This window comes from Ranitomeya imitator, chromosome 7 (assembly GCF_032444005.1).
Source record: "Ranitomeya imitator isolate aRanImi1 chromosome 7, aRanImi1.pri, whole genome shotgun sequence".
Classification (NCBI taxonomy): domain Eukaryota; kingdom Metazoa; phylum Chordata; class Amphibia; order Anura; family Dendrobatidae; genus Ranitomeya; species Ranitomeya imitator.
The window spans coordinates 176313772-176337956 of record NC_091288.1 but is presented as its reverse complement, the minus strand read 5'-3'; the positions used below and the strand labels follow the sequence as shown (position 1 = coordinate 176337956).

General features: G+C 44.2%; 1 protein-coding gene across 3 annotated transcripts in view; it reads left to right on the top strand.

Annotated features, from left to right (window-relative positions):
* SNX29 (sorting nexin 29) overlaps positions 1–24185 on the top strand; it is a 597835-nt gene that overhangs the window by 54361 nt on the left and 519289 nt on the right. For all 3 annotated transcript variants that reach the window (XM_069734084.1, XM_069734083.1, XM_069734082.1), the window contains 4 exons: positions 5844–6225; positions 10295–10413; positions 22369–22462; positions 23571–23653. In XM_069734084.1, coding sequence (XP_069590185.1) covers positions 5844–6225; positions 10295–10413; positions 22369–22462; positions 23571–23653 — 678 coding nt within the window. The remainder of the gene's footprint in view (positions 1–5843; positions 6226–10294; positions 10414–22368; positions 22463–23570; positions 23654–24185) is intronic.

The window sequence follows — 24185 nt, the reverse complement described above, 5'->3', positions numbered from 1 at the left end:
TTTACATCAGCACAATTTTGGAAACAAAATTTTTTTTTGTTAGGAAGTTATAAGGGTTAAAATTTGACCAGCGATTTGTCATTTTTACAACGAAATTTACAAAACCATTTTTTTTAGGGACCACCTCACATTTGAAGTCAGTTTGAGGGGTCTATATGGCTGAAAATACCCAAAAGTGACACCATTCTAAAAACTGCACCCCTCAAGGTACTCAAAACCACATTCAAGAAGTTTATTAACCCTTCAGGTGCTTCACAGCAGCAGAAGCAACATGGAAGGAAAAAATGAACATTTAACTTTTTAGTCACAAAAATTATCTTTTAGCAACAATTTTTTTATTTTCCCAATGGTAAAAGGAGAAACTGAACCACGAAAGTTGTTGTCCAATTTGTCCTGAGTACGCTGATACCTCATATGTGGGGGTAAACCACTGTTTGGGCGCACGGCAGGGCTTGGAAGGGAAGGAGCGCCATTTGACTTTTTGAATCAAAAATTGGCTCCACTCTTTAGCGGACACCATGTCACGTTTGGAGAGCCCCCGTGTGCCTAAAAATTGGAGCTCCCCCACAAGTGACCCCATTTTGGAAACTAGACGCCCCAAGGAACTTATCTAGATGCATAGTGAGCACTTTGAACCCCCAGGTGCTTCACAAATTGATCCGTAAAAATGAAAAAGTACTTTTTTTTCACAAAAAAATTCTTTTAGCCTCAATTTTTTCATTTTCACATGGGCAACAGGATAAAATGGATCCTAAAATGTGTTGGGCAATTTCTCCTGAGTACACCAATACCTCACATGTGGGGGTAAACCACTGTTTGGGCACATGGTAAGGCTCGGAAGGGAAGGAGCGCCATTTGACTTTTTGAATGAAAAATTATTTCCATCGTTAGCGGACACCATGTCGCGTTTGGATAGCTCCTGTGTGCCTAAACATTGGCGCTCCCCCACAAGTGACCCCATTTTGGAAACTAGACCCCCCAAGGAACTTATTTAGATGCCTAGTGAGCACTTTAAACCCTCAGGTGCTTCACAAATTGATCTGTAAAAATGAAAAAGTACTTTTTTTTCACAAAAAAATTATTTTCGCCTCAATTTTTTCATTTTCACATGGGCAGTAGGATAAAATGGATCATAAAATTTGTTGGGCAATTTCTCCCGAGTACGCCGATACCTCATATGTGGGGGTAAACCACTGTTTGGGCACACGGCAGGGCTCGGAAGGGAAGGCGCGCCATTTGACTTTTTGAATGGAAAATTAGCTCCAATTGTTAGCGGACACCATGTCGCGTTTGGAGAGCCCCCTGTGTGCCTAAACATTGGAGCTCCCCCACAAGTGACCCCATTTTGGAAACTAGACCCCCCAAGGAACTTATCTAGATGCATATTGAGCACTTTAAACCCCCAGGTGCTTCACAGAAGTTTATAACGCAGAGCCATGAAAATAAAAAATAATTTTTCTTTCCTCAAAAATGATTTTTTAGCCTGGAATTTCCTATTTTGCCAAGGATAATGGGAGAAATTGGACCCCAAATATTGTTGTCCAGTTTGTCCTGAGTACGCTGATACCCCATATGTGGGGGTAAACCACTGTTTGGGCGCACGGCAGGGCTCGGAAGGGATGGCACGCCATTTGGCTTTTTAAATGGAAAATTAGCTCCAATCATTAGCGGACACCATGTCACGTTTGGAGAGCCCCTGTGTGCTTAAACATTGGAGATTCCCCAGAAATGACACCATTTTGGAAACTAGACCCCCAAAGGAACTAATCTAGATGTGTGGTGAGGACTTTGAACCCCCAAGTGCTTCACAGAAGTTTATAACGCAGAGCCATGAAAATAAAAAAAAAAATTATTTTCTCAAAAATGATCTTTTAGCCTGCAATTTTTTATTTTCCCAAGGGTAATAGGAGAAATTTGACCCCAAAAGTTGTTGTCCAGTTTCTCCTGAGTACGCTGATACCCCATATGTGGGGGTAAATCACTGTTTGGGCACATGCCGGGGCTCGGAAGTGAAGTAGTGACGTTTTGAAATGCAGACTTTGATGGAATGCTCTGTGGGCGTCACGTTGCGTTTGCAGAGCCCCTGATGTGGCTTAACAGTAGAAACCCCCCACAAGTGACCCCATTTTGGAAACTAGACCCCCAAAGGAACTTATCTAGATGTGTGGTGAGCACTTTGAACCCCCAAGTGCTTCATAGAAGTTTATAATGCAGAGCCGTGAAAATAATAAATACGTTTTCTTTCCTCAAAAATAATTATTTAGCCCAGAATTTTTTAATTTTCCCAAGGGTAACAGGAGAAATTTGACCCCAAAAGTTGTTGTCCAGTTTCTCCTGAGTACGGTGATACCCCATATGTGGGGGTATACTACTGTTTGGGCACATGCCGGGGCTTGGAATTGAAGTAGTGACGTTTTGAAATGCAGACTTTGATGGAATGCTCTGCGGGCGTCACGTTGCGTTTGCAGAGCCCCTGATGTGCCTAAACAGTAGAAACCCCCCACAAGTGACCCCATTTTGGAAACTAGACCCTGAAAGGAACTTATCTAGATGTGTGGTGAGCACTTTGAACCCCCAAGTGCTTCATAGAAGTTTATAATGCAGAGCCGTGAAAATAATAAATACGTTTTCTTTCCTCAAAAATAATTATTTAGCCCAGAATTTTTTATTTTCCCAAGGGTTACAGGAGAAATTGGACCCCAAAAGTTGTTGTCCAGTTTCTCCTGAGTACGCTGATACCCCATATGTGGGGGTAAACCACTGTTTGGGCACACGTCGGGGCTCAGAAGGGAAGTAGTGACTTTTGAAATGCAGACTTTGATGGAATGGTCTGCGGGTGTCACGTTGCGTTTGCAGAGCCCCTGGTGTGCCTAAACAGTAGAGACCCCCCACAAGTGACCCCATTTTAGAAACTAGACCCCCCAAGGAACTTATCTAGATATGTGGTGAGCACTTTGAACCCCTAAGTGCTTCACAGACGTTTACAATGCAGAGCCGTGAAAATAAAAAATCATTTTTCTTTCCTCAAAAATTATGTTTTAGCAAGCATTTTTTTAGATTCACAAGGGTAACAGGAGAAATTGGACCCCAGTAATTGTTGCGCAGTTTGTCCTGAGTATGCTGGTACCCCATATGTGGGGGTAAACCACTGTTTGGGCACACGTCAGGGCTCGGAAGTGAGGGAGCACCATTTGACTTTTTGAATACGAGATTGGCTGGAATCAATGGTGGCGCCATGTTGCGTTTGGAGACCCCTGATGTGCCTAAACAGTGGTAACCCCTCAATTCTACCTCCAACACTAACCCCAACACACCCCTAACCCTAATCCCAACTGTAGCCATAACCCTAATCACAACCCTAACCCCAACACACCCCTAACCACAACCCTAACCCCAACACACCCCTAACCATAACCACAACCCTAATTCCAACCCTAACCCTAAGACTATGTGCCCACGTTGCGGATTCGTGTGAGATATTTTCGCACCATTTTTGAAAAATCCGCGGGTAAAAGGCACTGCGTTTTACCTGCGGATTTTCCGCGGATTTCCAGTGTTTTTTGTGCGGATTTCACCTGCGGATTCCTATTGAGGAACAGGTGTAAAACGCTGCGGAATCCGCACAAAGAATTGACATGCTGCGGAAAATACAACGCAGCGTTCCCGCGCGGTATTTTCCGCACCATGGGCACAGCGGATTTGGTTTCCATATGTTTACATGGTACTGTAAACCTGATGGAACACTGCTGCGAATCCGCAGCCAAATCCGCACCGTGTGCACATAGCCTAATTCTAAAGGTATGTGCACACGCTGCGGATCCGCAGCAGTTTCCCATGAGTGTACAGTTCAATGTAAACCTATGGGAAACAAAAATCGCTGTACACATGCTGCGGAAAAACTGCACGGAAATGCAGCGGTTTACATTCCGCAGCATGTCACTTCTTTGTGCGGATTCCGCAGCGGTTTTACAACTGCTCCAATAGAAAATCGCAATTGTAAAACCGCAGTGAAATGCGCAGAAAAAAACGCGGTTAATCCGCCATAAATCCGCAGCGGTTTAGCACTGCGGATTTATCAAATCCGCAGCGGAAAAATCCGCAGAGGACCAGAATACGTGTGCACATTCCTGACCCTAACCCTAGCCCTAACCCTAACCCTACCCCTAACCCTACCCCTAACCCTACCCCTAACCCTACCCCTAACCCTAACCCTACCCCTAACCCTACCCCTAACCCTACCCCTAACCCTAACCCTAACCCTAACCCTAACCCTACCCCTAACTCTAACCCTACCCCTAACCCTACCCCTAACCCTAACCCTATTCTAACATTAGTGGAAAAAAAAAAATTCTTTATTTTTTTATTGTCCCTACCTATGGGGGTGACAAAGGGGGGGGGGGGTCATTTATTATTTTTTTTATTTTGATCACTGAGATATAATCTATCTCAGTGATCAAAATGCACTTTGGAACGAATCTGCCGGCCGGCAGATTCGGCGGGCGCACTGCGCATGCGCCCGCCATTTTGGAAGATGGCGGCGCCCGGGAGAAGACGGACGGGACCACGGCTGGATCGGTAAGTATGATAGGGTGGGGGGGGACCACGGGGGGGGGGGGATCGGAGCACGGGGGGGGGAATCGGAGCGCGGGAGGGGTGGAACGGAGCGCGGGGGGCGTGGAACGGAGCACGGGGGGGCTGGAACGGAGCACGGGGGGGTGGAACGGAGCACGGGGGGGGGGTGGATCGGAGTGCAGGGGGGGTGATTGGAGCACGGGGGGGTGATTGGAGCACGGGGGGAGCGGACACGAGCACGGGGGGGAGCGGAGCACTGGACGGAGGGGAGCCGGAGCAGTGTACCGGCCAGATCGGGGGGGTGGGGGGGCGATCGGAGGGGTGGGGTGGGGGCACACTAGTATTTCCAGCCATGGCCGATGATATTTCAGCATCGGCCATGGCTGGATTGTAATATTTCACCCGTTATAATGGGTGAAATATTACAAATCGCTCTGATTGGCAGTTTCACTTTCAACAGCCAATCAGAGCGATCGTAGCCACGAGGGGGTGAAGCCACCCCCCCTGGGCTAAACTACCACTCCCCCTGTCCCTGCAGATCGGGTGAAATGGGAGTTAACCCTTTCACCCGATCTGCAGGGACGCGATCTTTCCATGACGCCGCATAGGCGTCATGGGTCGGAATGGCACCGACTTTCATGACGCCTACGTGGCGTCAAAGGTCGGGAAGGGGTTAAAGAGTTGTTGGTTTTTTTTTTTTAGAGTGACTTGAATATGAAATTAGACCGATGTGTTAGATTGCACAGTAGAAGTCTTCATTTTGTAGAAATTCCCTTGAATGAACCTTCTCTTCCTTGTTAGTAGCACTTTCTTAAAGGGAATCTGTCACCTAATTTTGGCCCTATAAGCTGCGGCCACCAGCTGTAATGCTGTAGATAAGCCCCCGATGTAACCTGAAAGATAAGAAAAGCAAGTCAGATTATACTCACCCAGGGGCGGTCCGGTCCGATGGGCATCGCGGTCCGGGTCCAGCACCTCCCATCTTCATGTGATGACGCTCTCCCTCTTCCTTGCTTCCTGTCGCGGCTCCTGCGCAGGCGTACTTTATCTTCCCTGTTGAGGGCAGAGCAAAGTACTGCAGTGCGCAGGCGCCGGGCCTCTCTGACCTTTCTCGGCGCCTGCGCACTACAATACTTTGCTCTGCCCTCAGCAGGGCAGATAAAGTACCGCAGGGCCGCAGCTTTTAGGGCCAAAATTAGGTGACATATTCCCTTTAAAATATGGCAGGAGAGGGGAAGAAAAAAAAAAATCTGTGTTTTTGTTTTCTGTAGATGTTAAAGTTAAAAAGGATCGAAAAAAGAAGAAGAAAGTGACGACTATCATCTCGTTTGATGATGACGGGGATACGGAGAACTCTCATCTGGCGGTGGCTTCAAAGGCGGCAGTGAGTGGCATGGAGAGTTCAGAGGAGCACTCTGACAGGTCCTCCGCCGCCATGTCCAACTTTGAAACGCAGTTTGAAATGAACTTGAATGACAAAGAAAATGCAGACGGCTCCTGGAGAAACCAGTCTCCGTGTGTTAATGGGGATTTCGGTTATAGAAAACTGGACGTGAAGAGCATAGATGATGAAGGCTTGGATGACTACGACACATATGAAGCACAAGCTGTCAGAAAGTCCGACGTAAGAACGGAGAGCGTTTCTGCCTCACAGTAAGTTCCTCCCAATCACAGTGCCGCTTTGTAAGTGTTTTTCTAGATACGATCTCTCTGTAGCTCTGTCGTTTCGTACGATGCTTTTTTGTATAATGCCCGTAGTGGTTTGCTTTATGGTAAATCACGTCCCTTTAACAGTGACGTGCCTCTACTGAAAAATCCGACAAAATACTTCTGATCCGTCACAGGAACATGATACAGAAGCCGTGACAGCGAGACTTTTTTGTCTACTGTTTCTCGCACCGTATGCTGTCGCAAGAATGAGAATCTGCCATTGAGGACACTATTTGTAACAAAAGCAGCCCAAATTATTTCCCAACTTCTATGGGAATCCATTTTGGATTTTTATGGGGAGAAATCAAGCACTTTATATAAGAAAAAAAAGTTACGTTTTGTGCCAGTTTTGCCAACTTTTTTTTTCCATTTTTTTTTCTCTTTAGTTTAGTAGTAATTACATTTTTTTAGTGCAGTCTGATGTATTTCCCACAATTGAAGATTTGACCTTTGTTTCTCTCTAAATTTTTAAAATCTGTCTAATTCTTTAAAGGGGTTAGTCACTACTAGGACATCCCCTTCTCATGCCCAATGTTTGCCCCCCCCTTAAAATGAAAAAACTTTTAATCGATGGCGTGTCAGGTTCCCAAACAAAATGCATGAATTTAGTTTAGTGCTGACCTTTCAAAATTAATTTAGTTCTTATTTTATTTATCGTGGGTGGCAGAACAATTAATATATGTAAAATGCTTACGGCCTTAAAAGAGGTATTCTCAAGTTGTCTCTTGAGCAGCTCATAGGTCTGCAGTCTCCTTTCTTCCTGTTTGCTGCTTTGCTCCTTCAGTGACCGTTCTGATTGGGCACTTTGTCTGGATGGAACACGTTAACAGTCTATTAGTGTTTGTTCTGAGTCTACACTGTTATCACTATATTTCCATATAGCTATAAAGGGGCATTGAAAACTCACAGGGCACAGGACAGTGAGAGCTGTGATTAGGAGACCTATTCGGTAACCTGCTGGAGCTGGATGACAGGGATTGTGATTATGCAGGACTGATAAGAGCCCTATTAGGAGCTGCACACATTTGGTCAGGCTCTGGTGCCCATCTTCTTTTAAACAAGCTGGACACTATGTAAGACAAAAGCTCTCACAGCAGAAGAATAATACCTGATAGAAAGAAAACAAATCAATTGTAAACTTTCTTACTTTCATGCTGTTCTAACTTTCTAAAGCAATTTTAAAACATGAGAATACCCCTTTTAAGACTCTTACCAGACCAGAAAGTCCTGTGTAGCACACTTGAAAAGGAAGCAAACATTGACACAAACACAGGGCTTGAAGTTATGCAGCTTAGGACGGCCTAGGTGTGTTACACTACATAACTAAGCCATCTTGAGTAATCTAATGTATCAGGGCAGAGTGGACTGTCCCCACTATACAGTCTCTTTTTTTGTATGAATGCTCACCATTAAGGATCTATTCTCATTAAAAGGGGTTGTCTCATAATCGTAATTGTTTAAAGTTGGAATATACTGGTAAAATCAAGCAACTTTGTAATTTACTTTTTATTAAAGTCCTTTTTGTTCTACTGAGGATTTTTTTAGTTTTTAGTTCACAGCTCATTGTTTGCAGTGGATGGTTTCTTAGGCAAGATGCTCTTGCTGCACAGTTGGCGAGGGTAGCTCTGGCAAGCTTCAGATGCCCTTCACATCTCGAACCTGCGTCCACTACCAGCGGGGGAAAAATAACAGTAGATGCAGGGGTTGCAATTCCACCCAGGCCCTGGAGCCTAAGGGGCCAAAAAAGTTCCTTTAGCCAATATAAAAAGACCAATTCTATTAAATACTTGCAATAATTGGAGGCCCATGAGCTTCAACTTATGCCACTGGCTAGGTTCAGTGGAGAGGACATAGTTCGGGCCATCTGCTCAACCATCTCGCCAGCCCGAACTGTCAGTCTTCAGGAGTACACTGGTCACCAGCAAGATGGAAGTTGGAAAGAAGGAGAACATCGCACTCCTGAAGAACAAACACACTTGTCAGATTAGAACCCATCAATCAGACTTGTTAAAATTGTAAAGTTGTGCTCGGATCTGGGGGACCCCTAGTAGGGCCATGAACCAAAGGATCCAATTTCAGAAGGTAGGATAACTTTAAATGGGCAAGAGTGAAACGTAAAATAAAAAAAAACAAATATAATGTCAACACTTAAAATAAAGCGCGTCCATATAAATGTACGGTATTTTTTTCTGCATTTCCTAAGTGGTGCAAGAAATGTAGTAATGTAATGAGCACAGTTTGATGTAATCAGCCCCCAGGTTGGTATACGCAGTTATGGTGCTCGGTGCATAGCGTGATCTCCATATATTCTGAATGTATGCGGTAAAATAACCCAATTCTGAGCCAACTTTCAATTATACACTCAATAAAGCATCTGCACGATAGCAGGTACCGGGATACTCACATCATCCAATCAGCAGTAGTCTCTGCATGAGGTTTTTAGTGCACACAAGGTAAGTTAATGACCAAGTAAATATCCGTTTTATTTTGGATGGAAGTGAATAGAACACTAGGCTCTAACTTTTTAATTTTCTGTCTGTAAATGCTTTCCATGAGCGCTAAAACTGAGGTTTATCTATAGATTCCTGTGGACTCGTCTCCAGATTTCTCGATTCAAACTGCATACAATAGTTAATAGAGCTCTTAGACCTGATGATATAGGTGTACTTATTTTAAAAATTCATGTCAGAATCTGCTGTAGAATCTTTTTTTTGAAAGCTTTAATGTCTGATATGAAAATGTTCATCTTGATATTGGACAGTAAAGGTAAAAAAATAATGTTTTGGCTTAGGTGTACAAATAGATACACTGGCCTCATCAGGTCTAAGAGTTCTGTTTAGTAATGTGTGCAGATTGTACCGTGAAATAGAAACTCTAGAAGAGTTGTCTTGAATAGGAAATATTTTTTGGGATAGGCTTTAAAATAAAAAAAAAAATAAACCTTACATAGGTATTCTGGTACCTACCATTTCAGCACTAACGCTGTAGTGGTCCATTATTATTATTATTATACATTTTTATAGCGCCATTTATTCCATGGCGCTTTACATGTGAATACGGGGCAAATATAGACAAATACATTAAACATGAGCAGATAACAAGGCACACGAGTACATAAGGAGGGAGGACCCTGCCCGCGAGGGCTCACAGTCTGCAGGGGGTGGGTGAGGATACACTAGGAGAGGGAAGAGCTGGCTGTACGGCTGTTCAGTAGGTTGAGGATCACTGCAGGCTGTAGGCTTGTCGGAAGAGATGAGTCTTCAGGTCCATGCTGTTCATCACATGGTGTCCACCCACCATCACATCTATGAATGGTCTCAGCTGCAGGGAACGTTGCTATTATTCTACCCCCCCCCCCAAAGAAAAACCTTAGACAATCTGTTTAACATGTTTGTAGATGATATTTAAAGGGTTTTTCTAAAGTATGATTTACAGCAGGAGCACGCCGCTTTACAGCAGGAGCACGCCGCTTTACAGCAGGAGCACACCGCTCCCCAGCCTTCCTGTTTCCTGTTTGGTGGAGGGGGGAAGTGTGGACTCCAGAGAGAATGACAGTTCTGATCAACAGCCTTGCCTTTGTAGCATGGGATGCACGCAGAAATCCTGCCACTTTGAGCAGCGCATTCAAGCTGCATAGGAAAGAGCTTGTAAGCGCTCCTTGCCTATGAAATTGGCCATAGATCGCAGACCAGCCAGTAACCCAGGCAGTGAGCAGTAAACGATGACCTTAAACTACAAATCCTCCTGTTCTTGAGAATGGAGAGGATTTTAAATATCGGGTAAATGGCCAGGTTTCTTGTTTTTACAATCTCTTTGCAACTTTAGTGATTTATGTTGATGAGGAAACCCCTCTAAAGGATGTCCTCACAAGATGACATAATGATTAGTGTGTGGCTTCCTTCTGTGAGTTGTAGTACGTCATCTTGCACAATGTACAGAAGCTTTTGTTTCATATGACTGGCGATTGGATTGTTTGGTATGACATGTGAATTGCGGTTTCTCTTTATTTCAGGACACCTGTAGGAAGTTCAGAAAATCCCCAAATTTGCTGCTGGACACCTTTACAAGTCTTAGATGACAACTCTGAGGTCTTATTCCCTGTAAATGCTGCAAGTTCCTACACCCACTCAGGTAGTGTACAATGCCTTCTCTAAAAGTTGTATGGTTTTCATTCCATGAACTATCCGCAGGGTAGGTACTAACTTTGTGATTGGCAAGGGTGAATGGGCTTTGAAATGCCCCATCGAAATAGAGCCATGTCCCGACTTGGAGCGCCACCACTAGAGATGGGCGGACACCTGGATGTTCGGGTCCGGTAGGTTCGGCCGAACAGTTACAAAAAGTTCTGGTTCGGGTACCAGAACAGTCCCCGAACCTGGACCCTATTCACTTGAATGGGGTGCCCGAACATCCAGTGTTTGCCATGCTGTCATGTGAATGACAACGCGGCAAACACTGCTTCTGATTGGTGGTGAAATCATCCCCGTCGGTCAGAGAGCTGCGAACCCAAACTGTAACAAGGACTTTCTGGTGAAGTCCGTGCTCGGTGTCTGTGCCCGAACAGTAGGTGTTCAGTACGGACGCCGAACTTTAATGTTCAGGGTCGCCCATCTCTAGCCACCACATCATCCATTGTTAGTGTGACTGCCAGGATAAGCCGAGTGCTGTTCTTGGCTATTTCCGTAATGGACAGAGCATTTTATAGCTGCCGTTCACTGGACTGAGCAGGTGATACATTTTACTGTCGATAATAACTCTTTAATAACAGAAGCGCGTTTCGCAGGAAATGCTTTGTCCAGGGCGCAATGGGAACCTTGTGTAATGCGCAAAGGTGTTTTTTCTGTAATGCTGTAGATAAGCCCCCAATGTATCCTGAAAGATGAGAAAAAGAGGTTAGATTATACTCACCCAGGGGCGTTCCAGCTGCGGTCCTGTCGGATGGGCATCGCGGTCCGGAGCCTCCCATCTTCTTACGATGATGTCCTCTTCTTGTATTCACGCTGCGGCTCCGGCGTACTTTATCTGCCCTGTTGAGGGCAGAGCAAAGTACTGCAGTGCGCAGGCGCCAGGAAAGGTCAGAGAGGCCCGGTGCCTGCGCACTGCAGTATTTTGCTCTGCCCTCAATAGGGCAGACAAAGTATGCCTGCGCCGGAGCCGCAGCGTGAAGACAAGAAGAGGACGTCATCCTATAAAGATGGGAGGCCCCGAACCGGACCCCTACGCCCATCGGATCAGACCGCCCCTGGGTGAGTATAATCAAACCTCTTTTTCTCATCTTTTAGGATACATCGGGGGCTTATCTACAGCATTACAGAATGCTGTAGATAAGCCCCTGATGCTGGTGGGCTTAGCTCACCTTCGATTTTGGGGGTGACAGGTTACCTGTAATAAAAAAAAAAAATGTCCTTATGAGTCCACATAAAAATGGAGGCACACAGAAGAAAATGGGCCTATAGTACTCTGTCGCCACAAATATGTTTACAGCCACGTGTATCAGGCCAAAGTAATCTGCAAACATCTAATTCTGAGCGATCCGAGGCTGTCCAGCACGTTCCCACCAACCATTGATGATTGCTGCCGGTCGCTAATAGAGTCCTGGACTAAGGTGTTTCCGGATGATTTGTGTGCAGTGCGTGCACCAGGTTGCTTATTTTTAGTATAAGCCATTACCTGCGTACTGTTTTTTAATTCAGATTGATGATGTAACCTTTACTGTATAATTAATTGCTGTTTAAAAGGGCAATCACACATCCTAATAATGACATATTACATCCCCGCTGCTTCCCGGCACATAATCACCATATGCTAAATATAAAACTGCTAGAAAAACTAAACACCCCGGTCCTGACGTTGTCAAGAATAGATTACATTGAGTTCAACGTGCCACCGTGCTACTGTCTGCTACATATGAATCGAGGATTTTAGTTAACGGGGTTTTCTGAGTTTTAGGATAAAATAATGAGACGTGCTACTTTCCTAATAAATCACCCAATCTCCTAGCGCCTCCTATCTGGTGCTCCCCTGCCGGATTGTCCTACAGTGAGGATGCCCTTGTGACCACCGTAGCCCATCATTATCTTCATTGGTGTATATGTAACAGAGGAGACTGCTATGGTGAGGTAGAACGCTGCATTTATACTTTAAGAGAGTAGTGCTTCGGGAAGATCTTCAATATTCATTAAGGACTACATTGGAGAGGGAGTCAATTATCCAGCGGTTAGCTCTGTGTCCCAGGGCACTGCTTGTCTCTATATAGTTTAGCTTTGTTATAGTAGTTATATTCTTGTACATAGGAGCAGTATTATAGTAATTATGTTCTTGTACATCTGTGGCAGTATCATAGTAGCTATATTCTTGTACATAGGAGGCGGCAGTATTATAGTAATTATATTCTTGTATACCGGGGGCAGTATTATAGTAGTTATATTTTTGTTTATAGGGGGCAGTATTATAGTAGTTATATTCTTGTACAGCGGGGCAGTATTATAGTAGTTATAATCTTGTACATCAGAGGCAGTATTATAGTAGTTTTTGTACATAGGAGTCAGTATTATACTAGTTATATTCTTGTGCAACGGGGCAGTATTATAGTAGTTCTATTCTTGTGCATAGGAGGCAGTATTATAGTAGTTTTATTCTTGTACATCAGAGGTAGTATTATAGTAGTTATATTCTTGTACATAGGGGCAGTGTTATAGTAGTTATATTCTTGTACATAGGAGGCAGTATTATAGCAGTTATAATCTTGTACATCAGAGGCAGTATTATAGTAGTTCTTTCATATAGGAGGCAGTATTATAGTAGTTATAATCTTGTACATCAGAGGCAGTGTTATCGTAGTTATATTCTTGTACATAGGGGCAGTGTTATAGTAGTTATATTCTTGTACATAGGAGGCAGTATTATAGCAGTTATAATCTTGTACATCAGAGGCAGTATTATAGTAGTTATAATCTTGTACATCAGAGGCAGTGTTATCGTAGTTATATTCTTGTACATAGGGGCAGTGTTATAGTAGTTATATTCTTGTACATAGGAGGCAGTATTATAGCAGTTATAATCTTGTACATCAGAGGCAGTATTATAGTAGTTATAATCTTGCACATCAGAGGCAGTGTTATAGTAGTTATATTCTTGTACGTAGGAGGCAGTATTTTAGTAGTTATAATCTTGTACATCAGAGACAGTATTATAGTAGTTCTTGTGCATAGGAGGCAGTATTATCTACTATATAATTGTCTAAGGGTCACTTCCGCCTTTCTGTCCTTCTGTCTTTCTGTGTGTCACGGATATTCATTGGTCGCGGCCTCTGTTTGTCATGGAATCCAAGTCGCTGATTGGTCTCGCCAGCTACCTGTCATGGCTGCCGCGACCAATCAGCGACGGCCACAGTCCGATTAGTCCCTCCCTACTCCCCTGCAGTCGGCGCCCGCTCCATACTCCCCGCAGTCACCGCTCACACAGGGTTAATGCCAGCGGTAACGGACCGCGTTATGCCGCGGGTAACTCACTCCGTTACCGCCGCTATTAACCCTGTGTGACCAAGTTTTTACTATTGATGCTGCCTATGCAGCATCAATAGTAAAAACATCTAATGTTAAAAATAATAAAAAAAAACAAAACAAATCATTATATATTCACCTTTCGCGACGCTTCGGTGACCTCCGGCAGGTTCCGCTGCCAAGGATGGTATGGGAGAAGGACCTGCCATGACGTCACGGTCATGTGACCGCGACGTCATCACAGGGCCTGCGCAAGAAGGACCTGCCATGAGATCACGGTCATGTGACTGTGACGTCATTACAGGTCCTGCGCGAGAATGACCTGCCATGACGTCACGGTCATGTGACCGAACTACAAGGGGCCCTCGGAAGGTGAGTATATGTTTATTTTTTATTTTTTAACCTGTGACATACGTGGCTGGGCAATATACTACGTAGCTGGGCAATATACTACGTGACTGGCCAATATACTACGTGACTGGGCAATATACTACGTGGCTGGGCAATATACTACGTGGCTGGGCAATATACTACGTGGCTGGGCAATATACTACGTGGCTGGGCAATATACTACGTGGCTGGGCAATATACTACGTGGCTGGGCAATATACTACGTGGCTGGGCAATATACTACGTGACTGGGCAATATACTACGTGGCTGGGCAATATACTACGTGGCTCTGTGCTCTATACTACGTCGCTGTGCAATATACTATGTGGCTCTGTGCTGTATACTACGTCACTGGGCAATATACTACGTGACTGGACAATATACTACGTGGCTCTGCTGTATACTACGTGGCTGGGCAATATACTACGTGGCTGGGCAATATACTACGTGGCTCTGTGCTGTATACTACGTGGCTGGGCAATATACTACGTGGCTGGGCAATATTCTACGTGGCTGGGCAATATACTACGTGGCTGGGCAATATACTACGTGGCTGGGCAATATACTACGTGGCTGGGCAATATCCTACGTGGCTGGGCAATATACTACGTGGCTGGGCAATATACTACGTGGTTGGGCAATATACTACGTGGCTGGGCAATATACTACGTGGCTGGGCAATATACTACGTGGCTGGGCAATATACTACGTGGCTGGGCAATATACTACGTGGCTGGGCAATATACTACGTGGCTGGGCAATATACTACGTGGCTGGGCAATATACTATGTGGCTGGGCAATATACTACGTGGCTGGGCAATATACTACGTGAACATGCATATTCTAGAATACCCGATGCGTTCGAATCAGGCCACCATCTAGTAGTAGTTATAATCTTGTACATCAGAGGCAGTATTATAGTAGTTATATTCTTGTACATAGGGGGCAGTTTTATAGTAGTTACCAGTATATTCTTGTACATAGATGCCATATTATAGTAATTATATTCTTGTACATGGGAGGTAATTTTTTTTTTATTGAAAACAATCAGTTATATATTACTGTACATTCTGACCATAAATGTCAAAACAGTAATCATTCAACAAAGGGAATACAAGTTCAATAAAATAAAATGTTACAATACAATTAGCTCAAGTCCATTGCTCTTAATGCTGTTCACATGAGTTGATGTAATTTTAAAAGAAAGCCCCGCCATAACAATACATAAGAGGAGCAGAGAAGTAGAATCCATCATCATACTTCAGAATTGTTCTGATCATTACAGGTCTCCAAATCTGATGCTACATTAGTGTCTATTGTCTATGGGGCTTCTGCCTTGTAGTTGGATGGTTCTCTATTTCTCTGTCACATTCTGCTTCTATTCTTTACAGTTCTTGCTCCAAGAAGTATAATTTCTCCTTGCGGAGAGTGACATGTTAAGCATGCCGAGATGAGGAGACTTAAAGCCGCAATGCTCCTCTGAGAAATATACAAATTTTCTCTTCAGAGAGGAAGAGGACTAGACCTCTATTGCCACCGCAAGGAGAAATGATACGTCTTGGATCCTGGTCAAATATAGATGAATAAACTTGGCACTCAGAGTGAGAGAAAAGCTTCTAAATTTATTGATGCATCCAGACAAATAAAACTGCTAAACGTTTTCGGTCCACACCGGACCTTCGTCAGAGCGTTTCTTTGACAATGACTGGAAATAGAAGCAGACAGGTGGCACAGAGGAGCGTCGGGGAGGGGAGAAGCTGCGGTGGGTATAATCTCTGCTGGAGGAGCGGGACCCGCTAACTAAGAGACCGGCGCCAAGGCTAGGAGCAGAGCCTAGAGGGAGATGCAGCGCTGTGGGTCCGGAGCATCGGGAGCAATGTGCCCAGCAGCAGAGAGCGTTTAGCAGTTTTATTTGTCTGGATGCATCAATAAATTTAGAAGCTTTTCTCTCACTCTGAGTGCCAAGTTTATTCATCTATATTTTACGGGGTGGACACCGTACTTGAGCACCACCATTACTCATACCTATTGAGTGCCGTGTTTTCTAACATTATCTTGGATCCTGGTCAGACGCCTCTCATGCAGCCGAACCAGATCTCGCACTTTTCACTGACAAAGGGCAGTACCTCGAAACACAGTGTCTGCAAATTGAGATTCTGGTTTGGCTTTTATCCTAAGTCATGTGACAAAGCTCGTTAAAGGGTCGACATTGACTTTTAGGATTGCTACTTCCAATAGGTGGTACATCAGTATCAGGAGTTTTAGTCCTGTTCCTCTCTGAAGAGACATTTTGCAGTTCTTGTTCAAAATTTCCATCTGACTCAGACAGAACTTCATATCAGAATTTCATATCTGTTAGACACGACCATCACACCAACAACGCTGCTGAGTTTTGTACTTGCATTTTGGTCAGTGTCATATCATTCCTCAGGATTACGGGAGGACGTGGTTTTTCTCCTCTTTTTGGTCTGCTTTATATTACCATAATCAAGTAGTAATTGAGAAACAGATGCACAGGCTTCCTGTAGCTGCTGGCCTTGGGGGATGACCTCCATACTGCCCTGTGCCTCCTGTGCCCCCGGCTGCTCTGGTGTTACATGGTCTTGACTCCTGGTGGATTTCTGATCTAGTGAGTATCTCCCCTGACATTAAGGGCTCCTCTTCCTGAGCCTCCGCATCTACCACCAAATCCTCATCAGGAAAGTCCCTGCAGATGTTATGCCAGGCATCTGGACAGTCCTTGTGAGGGTGGCCAATCTTCACACACAGGTTGCGCCTTATATTTTGGCAGTCTGCAGCTACATGGCTCACTTTCCCGCACAGGCTGCACTTAACCACAGTACAGGCACTTGCCAGATGACCTGCTTTGCCACATTTAACACTAGAACTACTGCAGGTTTCATAATACCTATAACTACCATTAGGGGTCATTTTGACCCCTATTCAAAAGTACTGACTCTGGAGTAAAAAAATAACTTTTTTGTTGCCAACAAATTAAAGAACATTTTATTTTAACTTAGTAGGAACAGTGTTAAGATCAAGTACAGCACGCATTTTCCTTTTACATGGTCATAGCATGAAGCTGAAGAATTATCTCCCGTTTGCTAATTTTACTCCCAGTTACTGTTTTATAGAGTATAGTTGCGTTTATAGCTGCTAAATCAAGTACATTACAAAACACCTGAACAGACCATCGGCGGCTTCCAGATTTTGTGGTGTACTTTCGAGCCATCTGGTCTACTGTGTCCACTCCAACCTTTTGTTTTATTGTAAAACTGTACCGTTTCCTGTTTTTTTTTCTTTGTCGTTTCCAACTGCTACATCTGGGTGAAGACTACTGAGCAAAATTACATTCTTATTTGGCTTACCTTGGAAAACTGTAAGAGTGATGTCACCATTCTTTATCAGAGTAGTCTCATATGTATTTGTTATTAGGAGACTTGCCTACTACTACTTTTATGTATGGGGTCAAATTGACCCCTTCAGTACTTATAGGTATGAATTGTAAAATCCGGGCCCCTGAAAAAGTTTCAAATCATTTTTGTGTCCTAAAATATACACTACCATGAATAAATAAAAGTCACAAAAACTCAGAACTCATTTGTTAAAATTTTAGAAATTATAGGAAAAAGAAATATCAAAAGGGTCAAAATGACCCCTCCGGTAGTTCTAGTGTCAAATCACTTGCGAAGCTGCCCAGGATAGAAGCAAATGCCCATCTTCCTCCCATTGAAGGAGTTAGGTAAGTGGGCAGTGATGTTGTTATTCTGCCGCAGCTTGACCAGTACTTTCCACCCTCCCATCCAGATAACATCATCGTCTTGATTCTTGGTGAGATCAGAGACAAGGTCATAATGTCGCCGGAGCCACACCACAATGTCCTGCGGGCGAACACCCTCATTCCAAAAGATGATATTTACAGTAACTGTATCTGGCCTGGAAATGGGAACAAAGATACTTTTGTTCCAACCGTTTGCTTCCTTGAACTTGGGGAAATTGGCCCAGAATCTGTCCAGATCAGGCATGAGCTTAAAGCTGATGTCATAGCCCTGTCTGTCTGGAAAATTAATCACTGCCATTATGCTGACTGGCGAAAACCCCATCTGGCGGCACAGGAGCTGCCTGACCACAAACCTCCTGTCTTGCAGATCTTCCTTGGCATTTCTGTGCTTAAATCGCACCACGTTTCTTCTTTTGAACGCCAGGCCGGTATAGATGGCCTCGGAGGTGAAGGACAGAGCGCCACGGCTACATGCATTACTGGAGAGAACCTGCCAGGTCACACTGGGATGACTGACGGGGTGAGGGTCTGCTGCAGGTGGACCTGTCACCTCTTGTGCATTAGATATTAAAGGGGGTAAATCGCACACATTATCCTGCACATTGGTATCAACAATAATATCACTATCATCAGGCAATCTGACTTTCCCCACAGACTGTGAGCCCCCTCCAGCCTCCAACCCCATGGGTGCACTGTGTGAGTCAGCATTAGGGCTCTGCTGTGCACCATCAATACATAGTTGCACATGCAATGTCCTGCTCTTGTGTTGGGCATTCTGGGACTTGTGGTGCCTGTGCTGCATGAATCTGAGGTGTTTGTTGCTGCTCAGCCTCTGCTACATGTAGTCTGTTGCTGCTGCAGTATTTGTCCCTCCTGGAAACAGAAATGTGCAGATTGTAACACGGGCCGTGTCGGATGCTTCTAAATTTCCTCTTGTACACAGTCTGTGACGCTAACTCAGCATCAGAGGCCGTGGACTCTACACCAAAATCCGGCTTGTGAGACGTGAACCGTTCCTGGTTTCTGTAGGTCTCTGCCAGTCAGAGGCCCCATCCTCCCTAGGATACAGTCTATGTCCCTGACCACATTGGCCAGCTCCACACCCAGTGGGTAAAGTGTCTGGTGACACACAGCTTTCCTGTCAGGATGAGCAGCCTTTAGTTTATAGATCACCTCAGTCTCCATTTGCAGCATTGGTTTGTGCTGCTGCTACTCCCCCATCTTCTCCACCAGGGCAGGTATCTCCTCCGCCAGCTGCAGCTCTGGTGCACGCGCCATGTCCCTCTCAGACTTGGATAATGGCTCTGGGTGTTTGAATGCAGAAGTCTCCTTTGGTTTTACCACAGATGACTTTATGGTGTCATGGCTGGCTCCGGGCTCCACAGCATTTTTACTGCTGCCACCCACGTGCAACCTTGTGCGTCCTGAGCGCGCCATTTCGTTCACCATGTCTCCCTGCTGCAGGTTTTCCTGCCATGTCTGCCTCTCCAGTGATGTCCATCTCTGCCTGTGTGGAGGAGTGAGCTGCACACCTGAGGTCAGTAATGGCGTCTGCTTCACCTTCTGTGCACCAGGCTGGGGCTGTTTACTGACAGAAAATTCCTTTGGGGAATTACTGGTCTTGGGCTTTGCTGCATTTCTTTACTTACTGACACTTTTACCTCAGGTTTAGTAGTTTGGTGTATCTTCCATAACTTTACTCACATTCACTCTGCTTTCTTCCTTCATTGAAGCAGTGGAGCTTTGGTTTGTTGTTTTACTTTGTTTAATGGTGACTCTGGGATGTGTATTCCCATTAGAAGAAGCCTGGGAGCTTTCTCCTAAGGTAGGCCAATAAGCCTGGGCCTTGCTTGGGGAGCTTCCTCACCCAGGGTAGCCCCTCCCCAGACTTGCCCCAGACATGAGGAGAACTGCTGAGATACGTCCTCACAGGTAAGACGCTGCATTACAGTAGTTATATTCTTGTACATAGAGGCCGTATTATAGTAATTATATTCTTGTGCAGCGCCCCAGGGTCCTGGTCGTTGCAGTAATGTCATTTTGCTCTAGGGGAGAGTGATATTACGTTTGGAGGCAAAGAAGGACAACTGAATCCAGGTATCACAAACATGCAACACATTTCGCACTCCAGGCCACCAGGGGGAGCTCTGCTCCTATTTATTAGGGCACTCTTCACACTTGGGAAAAACTGGTTGCCTGGGGAGGAAGTTAGTTAGTTGCTGCCTGAACTTCGCTCAGGTAGTTGGTCCCTGACAGGGGTGGGATCCTGTCAGAGATCGAGACAGAAGGACACGGAGCTGTGCATGCCCTAAGTGCGGGAGCTTCTAGAAAGAGACACTGAAGGAGAATTGTATTGTAGAGCGGGTGAAGAAGTCGTAGCAAAGGAGTGGATATCAGAGGAGTTCTGCCCTACACAGGCTGCCTCCTTCTGAGGCGCAGGATCCCGGTAGCCGGAACACCGAGGGAGCAACGATCCTTTATGCCTTGCTCCAGAGACCGGCAGGACAGTTAATTTCATGTTACCTGTCCACCCCTACACCCAGGAGGCAAGTTGGCACCCCTTAGAGGCTGGGGCATGATAGAGTAAAACGCGTCAAGCCACCGGTCATACGGTTTTGTCCTATCCATCTGGGGGACAGAGAGAGAGAGACATAACATCTACAACATCTGTGAGGACTTTATGAGAAGCTTAGCAGTAAGGTACTACAACACCACAGCTCTAGAGGAAGGCTACTGATTTCTGCCTGGACCAGGGGACTCTGGATTTGCCTCCAAACCGGCCGGACTCTGCATGTCCTGTGGTATGGTACCGTGGACTGTGGATGCTGAAGCCTTCAGTAAAAAGTAAAGAGACTGCAACCTTATGTCTTCGTTCTTCACTGCGCCTCTCACCATCCACCATCTACACACTGGGAAGCCCTGGGGACATACTTCACCTGTGGGATGGTATACCATCTAGCTGCCATAACATCACCCCAGCGGACCCCTTAAAGCAGCGTCGGTCACCCTGACCGAATACCACAGGTGGCGTCATGAACATTCCCTTTAAATACCTTTCCCCTTTAACACGGACGTCCCAAGGGCCACGGACTGGGTCAGCCACCGTGACATCCCCCTGTGAACCGAAGGACCCGGTACCGAGTACCCTGCTGCCCTTAGGGGCGCTCCACTTGTACATAAGGGGCCTTATTATAGTAGTTATTTTCTTGCACAAAGGTGCAGTATTATAGTAGTTATATTCTCGTACATAGAGGCAGTATTATAGTAGTTATATTCTTGCACATAGAGGCAGTATTATAGTAGTTATATTCTTGTACATAGGGGGCAGGATTATAGTATTTATATTCTTGTACATAGGGGGCAGTATTATAATAGTTATATTTTGTGCAAAGGGGCAGTATTATAGTAGTTATATTCTTGTACATAGTGGCCATATTATAGTAACTATATTCTTGCACATAGAGGCCGTATTATAGTAATTATATTCTTATACTCAGAGGCAGTATTATAGTAATCATATTCTTGTATATAGAGACCGTATTATAGTAATTATATTCTTGTACATAGGAGCAGTATTATACCGTAATCATTATATTCTTGTACATAGGTGCAGAAATATAGTAGTTATATTCTTGTACATAGGGGCAGTATTATAGTAATTATATTCTTGTACATAGGGGCATTATTATAATAATTATATTCTTGTAAAATAGGGCAGTATTATGGTAGTTATGTTCTTATACAATAGGAGCAGTATTATAGTAGTTATATTCTTGCACATAGAGGCCGTATTATAGTAATTATATTCTTTTACTTAGGAGCAGTATTATAGTAATTATATTCTTGTACAATGAGGCAGTATTATAGTAGTTATATTCTTGTACATTGGGGCAGTATTATAGTAGTTATATTCTTGTACGTAGAAGGCAGTATTATCGTAATTATATTCTTGTACAATGGGGCAGTATTATAGTAGTTACCGTATATTCATGTACGTAGGGGGCAGTATTGCAGCCTTTATAGCCTTGTACATGGGAGCAGTATTATAGTAATGTTTAACTGTAAAAAACAGAAAAGGGATCAAAAGCAGGAGAGACGCCAGGCGATACACTCAGTAAGCCTCTTTTATTATAACATATTTAGTATAGTACATATATAGTACATATTTAAATTTGGTGCCTGAAAAATGTTATTTGACTTCCAATTTTTTGAGTTTTAGGGGCCAATGCCTCCTGGATATGGAAAAGAATAAATGTTAGTGCAATGTTCTGTCCTAAAACTTGTGCCACTTTGCCTTGTGCTATAGATGCTGCTCTAGCCTAAAGGTCATATTAGTATGAAATTGTAAATCATTACACATGGTTGCGTTTTTGGTATTTAGCAGTAATAAATATTTTTATTTTTGTGACAGATTCTGCTTTGAATAATTTACCCTACGGTGATGAAAATGTCAGTGCTGCCCTTGCTGTAGAGTTGGCCCAGAGAGGATCGGACATGCAGTTCAGGTAACAAGCAATGAATTCAGTGATGAAAAGTGTCTACTTGATCGCACGACAATTGGATCAGTTTTAAAAGGAATCTGTCAGCAGGTTTTTGCTACCTCATCTGAGAACAGCATAATGTAGAAAAAGAGAACCTGATTCCAGCGATATGTTACTTAGTTTACTGGGTGCCCACACCACCACTTTCTGTGTACATTGAATATTGACAGTGAGCTGCTTATCGGAGGAGGGGGCGTGGTCGGACAACTGCTCACGTGAACACCAGTCCTGGCAGTGATAATCTCTTGGTGATAAAACAGTGTAAGTAGTCAACTGCACACAGCCTAATAAATGACACATCACTGAAATCTGTGTTTCGGCCCTTATCTTCTGTTGTCTTCAGATTACATAGCATAAAATAACCGACAGATTCCTTTTAATAAAGAGGTTATCCATGATCAGACAAAATTGGGCAATAGGCAAGTAAAAAAAAAAAGACAAATTACATGTGGAGACCCCTGCGTCACCTCTCTGCTGATCTCCAGCAGTCTTGCAAAACTGCAGCAGTGATGTCTCGTCTGCACATTATCAAAAAATAAGGATATGTAAGTTACAAAAAATCTAATTGACTTTTGGCTTAAACCACCTTCCAACTGTCTTTAACAGCTGACCAGGAAACCAATATCCTCTTTTGTGAAGCAAAACGCAAAGATTTCAAAACTAGACATAGATATAAATTGTGTAAATGACAATCAAAGCAAAATCTAAAATCTTACCGCTAACACTTCAGACTTTTCATTTGCAATACCACTTTTCCAGCGGAGACAAAATGACAAAAGATGCGGCCACGATGACCAAGCACAAATTTGCACATCCCTGATTTACATGCAGACAACCTAATGGGATTTCAGAACAGAGTGTCAGTTCACATTATACGTGAAGTTTGCAAAATTTGGGCTATGAGTATACATTTTTTTTTATGTTCTCCGTATTAAGAGCTAGCATTTTATCAAATGTGTCACTTTTGAATACTTTGAGCAAAGAGTTTATTTCATCACTGGATCGATGTGAATAAAGGATACCTTCATTCATTTGATTCATTCTTTATTGTCCGTGTTTTTCTTCCGTATAGCATGGAAGGCAGTCCACCAGCACCAGTGACGACAGTAAGCAACGTGTTGCCTGCAGAGCAGGGGCCAGATGCAATGACCATGAGTGAGTAATCATCACAGCTACCTGGTTATTAATCTGTAATCAATTTAAAGGGAATCTGTCACCCCCAAATTCGTCTATAAGCTGCGGCCACCTGCATCTGGGGCTTATCTACAGCATTACAGAATGCTGTACATAAGCCCCTGATGCCGGTGGCCTTAGCTTATAGGCGAATTTTGTTGTGACAGATTCCATTTAATCACTAAGTTACTTAAAGGGATTGTTCGGTCTTAAGCTGCAAGCCTGCATTCACTCTCTGTGACTGTAGACTTGTTAATCCTGACAATGTGTGCTGTGAGGAGTCTTCAGTTCAAGCCAGAGGAAAGACTGACATGTGACCACAAGTATGCAACACAAGTGTGTTTCTGGCCTCGCTCAATAGTCTAGTCGGAATGTGTCAGGAAGTTTATACATATTAAATGCTTCATTCCCGGCAGCGGAGAAAACTCACAGCATGCAGTGTGCCTAATGTGAGGATTCACGAGTCTGCAGTCGCATAGAGCGACTGCAAACTTGTAGCTTAAAGCAGGACAAC